We start from the raw sequence: 11,095 nt of genomic DNA on the forward strand, positions 1-11,095 counted from the left end.
TTTCCAAGATTTGAACCACATTATTAGGTGTTTAAAATCGTACATTCATTTATTTACACTAATAACATGTGAGTCAGAGGAAATTTTCTTCTAGGAATAAAGGCTTTCTGTCTTACCTCTGCATAGCAGCAGACAACGGAGAGGATAATAAATAGAGAAAGTGTCCTAATAATCTGTGGACAGAAAAAAAAGTTGTAAGTACAATGAAATCAGATGTATCATGTAATGTTTGTCTCATAAAGACTTACCATGATCAGGGGATGAGAGGACAGAGGAGAGAAGCAGCTGCATGGACAGAGTGAAAACTGAAGGACATCAAGACTCCTGGATATATCCAGTGAATCACCCTCCCCCAGACCTCCACCCCCACCCCAAACACATACACACACACACACACACACACACACACACACACACACACACACACACACACACACACACACACACACACACACACACACACACACACACACACACACACACACACACACACACACACGCACACACACACACACACACACACGCACACACACACACACAAAAATGGGGACATTCTATAGACCCTGTTCTTGTATATAAATCTTAACTTTCTTGAGTTGGTTAATGAGGACATGCCAAACAGAGATTTTGTGAGATGTATCACGTTTGGGTTAAGAAAAGTACACAGGCACAGGCATGCACACATACTTCTTAGTTATGAATCAGTCAATTCTTTATTTCATTTTGAAGACATTTTGAAGAATGTTGATAACAAAACAGTATTAAAGAAATATCAACAACAAAAATGTTCAATATTACTTAAAAATATATGCAATTTCACATAGTTAGTGATTTAGTGCAACACCGCCCTCTGTTGAGCTAACAGGATATTTACAAAACGATACAAAATACTGTTCTTAATTTTATAATCACAGTTAGCATGTTAAAATAAAGTCTTACAACTCGCTAAAATGCATTTCTAAGGCTTTTCTTATGACAAGAACAATAACAATTGTATTTAAACTAGCCATTAACTTCACCTGTACTGCCATTTGAATCTTGTTTCCTCTGTGGGCAATAGTCCGGATCAGCGATCCACTCATAATAAACGGAGTTCACCTTCTCTCTAAAACTTCGACTTCTTTCTCGTTTCTTCATGTTTTCAGGCACCTAAAAGCGGTAGAGCAGAATTAAGTTAAATGAATGGAAACTAAGAATGTGTTTGATTTGACCAGCTAGATTTTCTCAAATTATTAGGCTAATTATTTCATCGTAATGGGCTATATGCACAGCTAGTGTTTTTCAACCAATGATGAACTTCCGGTGAAAATGTGGCTTTTTTAAATTTCAGAAGGTTCCTTTTACAGCATTAATGTATGTAATGTAATCCAAATATAATCAGTTAAATAGACTTAAGCATCCATTTTGTTGTTGAAGCGTAAAAAGACACGATAGACTGTTTAAACCAATGACTGGTTTAAACGCATGCACTGTCAGAATCAGCAGGCTAGCGCAAAAATTCCATTGAAAATACAGGGATAAAATTAATTTCCATATTTTAAAGACATGGCCTTGAAAAATATAATTTAATGCATTGCTTCTTGTTTGGTCTGGTACCCATTTTATATCATACCTCAGCCAGGCAGTGAAGATCGCTGTTTTTTTTAAGAAATTAGACCTTAAACTCATCAATTTTGTATGGGATGACAATTAACTAGAAGCCCTGGGGCTGGCTGGGCTGACTAAAATTAAAAATCTGTGTGCATATACCCCATCGAATCATTCAAATGATTGTTTACCTCATACTCAGTTGTCGAATGTATCTCTGTCCTGTTGCATTGAGAAGAAAAATAGCTTTAATTCTGTAGTACTGTGATTGAAAAGCATTTAAAAGAAAATGACTGGACTTACATTCGTTCCTGATGGTTTTTCAATAAAAACAGGCAGATTGTGAATGCCAGAAGAAAAACCAAACACCAAACCAGAGTCAACACGGTCACTGTTAAAAATGTGTGCAGTGACTTGGAAAATTCACCTACAAATAAAAACACATGTTTTTACGTGTTTGTATATTAAAGGGTTATAAAGTTTAGACTTTATTCCATTCCATGTTCAAGTAACGTAGTCATTCGCTACAAATAAGCCGAGAATAGCACTAAAAGTGGCTATAGTAATTATAGGGGAACCGCTTTAAGTGCTACACCATTTCTTTATTATTAATTTATAGTCATTACATAGGCCTATTTGTGCTATAAAACATTTGAGTTTGTTTCTTTCTTCTGTTGAACACAAAAGAAGATATTTTGAACAATCAGGATTTTCAAAAACAGCAGAGTCAGGAATTTGTAATGCACCATTCATTTTAAAGGGCACCAATGTTAAAAATCATCTTTTGTAAGGTGTGTGTAGGTATAGTGTGTCCACAGTCATATTATAGTGATATACACACAATTACACAGTTAATCTATTTTTTATTTCCTGATGTTAAAATAGGATACACATCTCTCCCATTTTGAGGCCGACCCCAACATGACAAAGGAGTGCAGTTTACCCGCCCACCAAATTGATTGACAGCTGCGTATTAACATGTCTTTGTAGTAACACGTATAATCATATTAACAAAACAGGATGTGAGCAAAGCAACTGGGATTAAAAGATCTGTTCAGCTCGCTGTGATCATCAATCATCTCAGGGTAAGGTTTAAGACACTTTCCATATATTTTAAGACCTTAAAGCCACTTTAGGCTTCAACCAGTAAAATTGGCGACAACTAACAGTAAAGTGGGTGGTGCCTAAAGAAAAGCAGGAACAACAGTGTTGTCACAGTTATTACAGTAAACAAAGCAAGGTGATGTCAAATCTAGGATTTATCGATTTCATAAATACTTTTCTGGTAGCGATCATGCTCTCGATTTTATCGTTATCGTTTTTGTGTTACAGTGTACATTTTTTATACACAAAATTTAGTTCCTAAAGACAATACCTGAACTTCCATGATAAAATTTTATTCATTGTTGAATCTCTTAAATTTATTAAGGATAATAATAATACGTTTCTTAAAGCTTATGATCTTTTTCTTAATGATTGACGCATTGTAAAGATATTATCTCTCTCTTTCCTAACTTTTGTTACTGTATTTTCTCTTCAATGCAGTAATGCATTCAATAAAAAAATTAAATAAATAACAATTGAAAAAAAAACACACACAGCACCGCATAATTGGCAGATTAAATTCAGGCAAACTTATCATAAAACTAGAAATTGTATAATCCAAAATTATAGACCAATCATAAGACCATGTAAAATAGCATTTAGGACTTTTTAATACTTTTTAAGGGCCTTAAATTTCTCTGAAATAATTTATCAATTTTTAATACTTTTTAAGACCCCGCGGACACCCTGCATCATCAAATGTGATCAGCATTTTAAAATAGCATGTTTGTAATGAATACATAGATTTTACTGTCTTTACTTTATCACCACAGCCGCATGTCAGTACAATTATAAAATGCGCTTCAAGCTTGGTTTGTGAACGTTACATCAGGTTTATTTTGTAGATTAACGTAATGAATATCCATACCGCAGTGGATATTAAGTGCAAAGTTAAATTTAGATTGTGTCAAAGCAGCTTAACATACTTTATATTTTACTTACACTTGAGTAATTTTAAGTAATTTTTACAAAATGTAGGTCATTTTAAAAAGTCATCTTCAAATAATTTTTATAAAATTTGCTTTCGATTTGTCCTACCTTGTCAGATTCTCCTACCTCGCATTCAAAAAGTAGTTAGCATATTTTAATGATGCAATATGCTACCAGTCTACATTTTGATGTGGAGCAGTGTGATATGAAGCTGCAGTGTTGCCCTAAAATACCTAATCCCTAACCCCAACCTTAGAACCATTCAAATACAGTGTTGGTAGCATACAGTGCATCCAGAAAGTATTCATAGCGCTTCCCTTTTTCCACATTTTCATATCTTACAGCCTTATTTCAAAATTGATTTAATTAATTTATTTCCTCAAAATTCTCCACACAATACCCCATAATGACAATGTGAAAAAAAGATTTTGATTGATTGAATGGAACTCTTTGGAGTGAATGCCAGGCGTTACGTTTGGAGAAAACCAGGCACCCCTCATCACCAGGCTAATATCATCCCTACAGTGAAGCATGGTGGTGGCAGCATCATGCTGTGGGGATGTTTTTCAGCAGCAGGAACTGGAAGACTAGTCAGGATAGAGGGAAAGATAAATGCAGCAATGTACAGAGACATCCTGAATGAAAACCTGCTTCAGAGTGCTCTTGACCTCAGACTAGGGCGACGGTTCATCTTCCAGCAGGACAATGACACAAAGCACATCGCCAAATTATCAATGGAGTGGCTTCACAACAACTCTGTGAATGTCCTTGAGTGGCCCAGCCATAGCCCAGAACTAAATTCTATTGAACATTATTGGAGAGATCTGAAAATGGCTGTACACCGTCACTTCCCATCCAGCCTGATAGAGCTTGAGAGGTACTGCATAGAGGAATGGGCAAAAATTCCCAAAGACAGGCGTGCCAAGCTTGTGTTCAAAAAGACTTGAGGATGTAATTGCTGCCAAAGGTGCATCAACAAAGTATTGAGCAAAGGCTGTGAATACTTATGAATATGTGATTTTCAGGTTTTTTTATTTTTTAATAAATTTGCAACAATTTCAAAAAAAAAATTTCACATTGTCATTATGGGCTATTGTGTGTCGAATTTTGAAGGAATAAATGAATTTAATCCATTTTGGAAAAAGGCTGTAACATAAAAAAATGATGAATTCTATGAATACTTTCCGGACGCACTGTAATCTGATGGGTAGGATAAAATGTCAGGACAGCAGTTTCTGAAATATTGATAAATTGGACATTATTTGCCAGTTTTATTGCACAAAATTTAAATGTAATATTTTAAATGTAGGAATTTCTCATTTTTTGTTCTGTTTTTTGACAATTGAGCACAATTGTTGAAATAAAACCATAAACAAATTTAATTTCAAAATTAATTTAAGCACTTTCAAGGGACTGTTTTTGTTTCTAAGTACTTTCCAGGCCTTGAATACATGTATGCAAGTACATAAACTATACATAAATGCAAGTACTTTTAAGTAGATACTTTAAAGAAGCGTTTAAAGTACAGCCTTTATTGGCATCCAAAAGAAAACATCACTTCCTATCGAAGTTGATGATTCCAGCTTTCTTCCGAATTTCTTCTTCTGTGTTTACAAAAAGAAGTCATGCAGGTTTGGAAAAGACAGGTAACCCTGCTGAAAAATCCAGCTTAAACCAGCCTAGGCTGGTTTTAGCTGGTTGACCAGCCTGGTTTTAGAGGGGTTTTGGCCATTTCCAGCCTGGTCTTAGCTGGTCAGGCTGGAAAATGACCAGCTAAATACAGCTAAAACCAGCTTGACCAGCCTGGTTTAAGCTGGATATAGCTGGTTTTGGCTGGGCTCCCAAACCCCTCTAAAACATACCTGGTCGACCAGCTAAAAACAGTCAACCAGCCTAGGCTGGTTTAAGCTGTTTTTACCAATAGGGAAGAAGCTAAATGATGACAGAAGTTTCACTTAACAGCTTAAACTAGCACAAAACAAACGCCAAATAACCAAATTTCTGTGTGTTTTGCGTGTGTACAACCCAGACTACAGCAAATCTTACAGGCTCACCTGTATTGCTCGCATTCATATTGTTGTCCCTTCATCTGCTGAATTCAGGATAACATAACTATATAGTGAAACAATATTAGAGAAAATACTACACTGAAATGTTCCATTTTTGTTCAAATTAAACATAATTCGTGGAGTAAATCACTAAAACTCACCGTCTGATGTCTGCTGTTGATAAGCTTCGTAAAGAGATGCGTATGTGTTCATGCGTGTGTGTGTGTGAATGTTGCGGGCTATTCTCGCGTTCACACAGGAAATGATCTTTATTTTTTTCACACCCGGTCTGCAGCTGAACAGGACATTTTTCAAAACACGAAAAGGGGTATTAAAAGCTACTGAAACAAGCAAAAAATCTGTCACAAAACAAACAGGTCTACATTTTTTTAAATAAACGCCATGTGAAGCCTGTTTTGTTGCGCAAATCCTTTAATTAAAGTAAAACTGTTCACCAAATGACCAGAAGAGAGCAGCAGAAGAGTTTTGACCTTACTCTGAAAACGCGGGATAATGACGGGGGCGGGTGAGGGGAGATGGGGAGTTGTGGTCGCTTAGTGATTTCCAAAAACCAAATTAATTTTATTAAACTATGTAAAATGTAGTAAAAAAAAAAAAAAAAAAAGCATTATCAATAATTTATGAAGAACTACAATCTGTTATTTCCCCATCCACAAAATGTCTTATAAAAGAGTGGAAGTAAGAATTGGGAGTGGCAATCAGGTTTGGAGGATATTAATAAACTGTCTATTAATTCTAGACATTGTCTTATTCAGTTTAAAATAATTAATGGGTTACATTATCATTACATTACATTATACGGATCTATCTCACAGTTTTATTCTTTGTTCTAAGAGACAAAGTTATGTGAATGGAATTTTTGCTTTCCAAGATGTTGAAGTTGCAATTACACCGGATCCAATGCTTTTAATTCTGGGATTCTCTGAAAAAAAACCATTGGTTGTCAAAATACACAACATAAATTGCTCTCATCATACTGCCAAGAAGCTACTGCTACTGTTTTGGGGAAAATAAAACTCCTACATTTAAACTGGCTTTGAGAAATTACCTATTTGAAAAAAAAAAACTTGAACAATTTGACAAAATTTGGCATTTGGCAAAATTTTATCTGTTACCTTGAAAAAACCTTGTGGATAGATCATTTCTGTAACGTTTTAATATGCTTTGTCACCATACTCTGTTGTTCAAACAGATCTTTGTAAACAAGTGGCTTGTTATGTGGGTGTTTTTTTTTATTTATTTTTTATTATGATTTTCATTTAGTATCTTTTTTTTATTATTTGCTTTGCCTAATATGTGGACAAACTATGTAAAACAGAATCCTTTTCTTTCTGAATCTGTCTTCAATAAAACTTATTTGACAAAAGTAAATTATTAAACTATTAGAACCACTTTATCTATAACCTACAGAAGAAGAAATATAGTTACTAGTTACATTAAAAAACACAACATGCAAATAAAAAGCCATCAGCTTTTCAATTTAGTTTTTTTGCGACCCCCTGTGTTGATTACATTATATTAAAGACACAGCACATTGATTTTATGGCACCATGTTTAACTTTCTGACACCTTTACAGCAATCACTAACATTAAAAATAAATACAGTTGTAAATTACTGCAATATAAATGGCTCCTACGAACTTACATTACACCAGCTAAACTGCATAGATTTAACCCAAATATTCCTGATAGTTGTACAAAATGCAATGAAGAAGTGGGCACCCTTTATCATTGTTTATGGGAGTGCAATGAGATCCAAATATTTTGGAAAGAGATTCTTATCATGATTGATAAATTAAGTGAAGAAAATATTCATTTGATTTCCAAATTATGTTTATTTCATACCTGTAAATCTGGATCCGAACACAAGCAAACGCAAACTATAAGATTTTAGTTTACTCCAAGCTCCAAGCATGTTATTGCTTTAAATTGGAAAAAAAAAACTCAAATGCCTTCCTGCGGCCAGTGGATTACAGAAATGACAAGCAATCTTGCTCTGTAGAAGCTGACATACACTGAAAAAGGAAAATTACAAGATTGTTATAAAATATGAACCCCCTTTCAACCTTTTTTTGAACCAGGTGGACCATGCAACATTTTTTGATGTTTGAGCTTTCAAACCCTTGTTGGTGTCTTATTGTATCGTTCAGATGTCTTACATTTCAGCAACAATTAACAAATTTGTTCAACCAGTAACACTGGAAAGCTGTGAAACGCAACATGCAAAAATGCACTGAACAGTGTTATTATTTATTTATTTTTTAGTTATGTACTGTTATTATATGTATTTATGTAATTTATTTACAATTTTATTTTCACATTTCTAACCATTTGTCTTTTCACTTTTTATTTTTATTGATTTTATTTATTTATTTATGTATTTTGTTCTGTACTACATTTGGAAAAAAAATACATGGAAAAAATTAATTAATTAATACAGGCCACAACTGAACATGGAGGATGGTCTCTGAGTGGCGTTTTTCAAAATTAAATGATGAGTCTAGACTTGGACTATCTATCTATCTATCTGTCTGTCTGTCTGTCTGTCTGTCTGTCTGTCTGTCTGTCTGTCTGTCTGTCTGTCTGTCTGTCTGTCTGTCTGTCTGTCTGTCTATCTATCTATCTATCTATCTATCTATCTATCTATCTATCTATCTATCTATCTATCTATCTATCTATCTATCTATCTATTATTCTACCAGAAATGTACATTATCTGTCCCTAAAAAAATAAATATTGTGAATAAAAAGTATTTCATCCCAAAAATTTCTAAAGGAAATTTATTAATAACACTTTCCTGTCATTGCTCTTGTCCTCCGTCCAATTAAACCTACAATCTACTAAAAACATTTTAGGACAAAAAAAAATCAGAATTAGCAAGTTTAAGTTTTTATCATTTACATAAATTAATTAAAAACATTAAGTTATTAGTAAATTCTACAAATAAATATTATTTTACAGTTGTACCCATGTTTCTGTCAAATCCTGTCACATTTGCAATAAATGCTATCTATCTATCTATCTATCTATCTATCTATCTATCTATCTATCTATCTATCTATCTATCTATCTATCTATCTATCTATCTATCTATCTATCTATCTATCTATCTATCTATCTACTGTATCTATATGTATGTCTGTATGTCTGTCTGTCTGTCTGTGTGAAAAAGAGATAGATAGATTATATGGACATGTGTGTGCGTGAGTGTGATATTAATAAAAGGCGTCAGACAGTGCTGTTGACCACACATGACTTTTATTGGCTATATCCGCATATGGTTTCAACTGACGATCATTTCTGTATAGGAGCAGTAAAGGACTACAAATTAGTGAAAAACTGTCAAATCTTTTCTTGTTCAAGAACCGATGTAAAAATGATCAAAAGAAAAATCAGGACATGAACAGTCTTGAGTTACTTATTGGTACAACTTGCTGATGAAACCCAATTAAGCACCGATAATCAATCGGATGTACTCTTATCAGCCTGTAATCTGACATGTAGCAGACAGACTGATCTCTGTCTTCGGGGACCACAACAAAATGTAGAACCAGTCTGAATGTTGAACGAGGCTGTTTCGTTTAGAATTTTCAACAAATCATGCTTCTCTAGGAAGTAATCTCATGCATCGTAAAAAATACAGCCCTCAGTCCTGCATTGTTGTTTCCACCGAGCAATTCTTAGAAAAGACATAGTGAAGCACTGTTTATCAGAAAGATTAAAGGGGAGATATGAAAGACTGTCGTGAACACCCACATTAAGGCTTTGTGAACAGACAATGCCATCCTTCACATTAGTACAGTAACTAGGAGGCAAAATTATGACCATTCATCTGTCTGAGAGTGGTTTTTATTTGCATCTACCCTAATTTTTATTTGACCTACTAATGGCCTTTGTGCTGTTTAGGTCTGGGTCAAATGTTGCTAATGTTACATCATGCATTGAGCGTTTAAATAATCTATCATCCACATACAATAGAAAATCTGCTTGAAATTGTGTTTTCTGCCAACACGTTGGGTTCTGGGAAAAGTAACGGTGACTTAAAACAGTTTTACATTCAGACCAAACTAATACGAAACCATTATAGAGGGTATAGATGCAAAAAAAAAATGCAAGTTGGCTTACATGTTATCATAACCACACATTTGACATGAAATGAAAAGGTTAAATACAATTCAGTGAATCATGTGTTATGACTTTGGATGAACTGTGGAAGTTTTACGAACAAACAGACATCATTACTGGTCAGATAAAGATGAAATAATAAACAACTGAATTTTTTTGTCTTTCGATACATCACTCTAAATTCCTAGGCATATTTAAAAGCAAAAACAAGGTGTCTGCTGAAAATATTAACTTAATAAAGCGGCAAAACACTTCTGTTCTGGCCTTTTGAAATATTCTCAATTATTTCCAGTCCTTTTCTGAACGGAAAAAAGCAGTCAAATGTTGTTTCCAACAACATCAAGGATGTCAGACTGTCTGTGGTGGCATGTCATGTAATGTTGTTTTATTGTCTCCTGTTGAACAATACTTTGTGCTGATTGGGCGTGATCTTTATCATCATCATCATGGCTGTTTGCGCAGAGAGACTAGAAAGAATGTGGCCTACAATCTTTTCTATGGCTAATGCAATTATTACAGTTATCGCTAGATACACTCAGTTTATGACTCTCAGTGTAAGTGAGTGAAACCAGAAACAAGGTCATCATGTTTGACGTATATCAGTGGTGGTCATTTCTTTTAAATAAATAGTCTTTATTTCACTATTATGCCATGATGAACGACTGTGCAACAAAACTATCAGCATTAGTTTCACCTCACATACACCTATCCGTTACAGTACCATTCACATACAAATCAAGAAGATTGATCGAGTATTCATCATCATGTATGGTTGAAATGATTGAGGTGAAAAGGATGATGCCCTGACAGTTTTCTTATCAGAATAAGAACAAAAAATGTCACAAACAACATTCAGCTAATGGCTAATCCAAAAATGTAAACATCAGAATCTTACCTCGGTAAAATTCTGGATAGAAAATGTTATTATTAAAAAAACACCACATATTGTTCGCTAAATACGTTCTCCCAACTCCTCCCTATGTAGATCTAGCTGCTGCAGATCCCTAACGCTGGTTTGTTAACTGTTTGATAAAAACAGTACGTAAAATATTGCTGTATAAAAAAAATGAATCAAGCTCTCAAGTTTCCTCATGAAAATTGCACAGCATTATTTTTTTTTAATCATTTCCTTCCTCAAAAAAAGAAGCTGGTATTATAAGTGTCGCCGCAGTTGCCCGAAAGGCACGTCATCCTTTCTCTCTAACTCTCTTTCAGTTTACCTCACTTCCCCAAAACTACAACTTACACTGCTGCACTTCTAATCCAGTTCCACTGGATCA

General features: G+C 34.4%; 1 protein-coding gene across 1 annotated transcript in view; it reads right to left on the reverse strand.

Moving 5' to 3' along the window:
• fstl1a (follistatin-like 1a) overlaps positions 1–317 on the reverse strand; it is a 28,352-nt gene extending 28,035 nt beyond the window's left edge. Inside the window, exons 1-2 of the mRNA XM_056467474.1 lie at positions 249–317; positions 117–173 (exon numbers count right to left, since the gene is read on the reverse strand). Coding sequence (XP_056323449.1) covers positions 117–173; positions 249–251 — 60 coding nt within the window. The 5' untranslated portion in view covers positions 252–317. The remainder of the gene's footprint in view (positions 1–116; positions 174–248) is intronic.
• Positions 318–11,095: the final 10,778 nt, after the last annotated feature.

The sequence above is a fragment of the Danio aesculapii genome, chromosome 1 (genome assembly GCF_903798145.1).
Source record: "Danio aesculapii chromosome 1, fDanAes4.1, whole genome shotgun sequence".
NCBI classification, from domain to species: domain Eukaryota; kingdom Metazoa; phylum Chordata; class Actinopteri; order Cypriniformes; family Danionidae; genus Danio; species Danio aesculapii.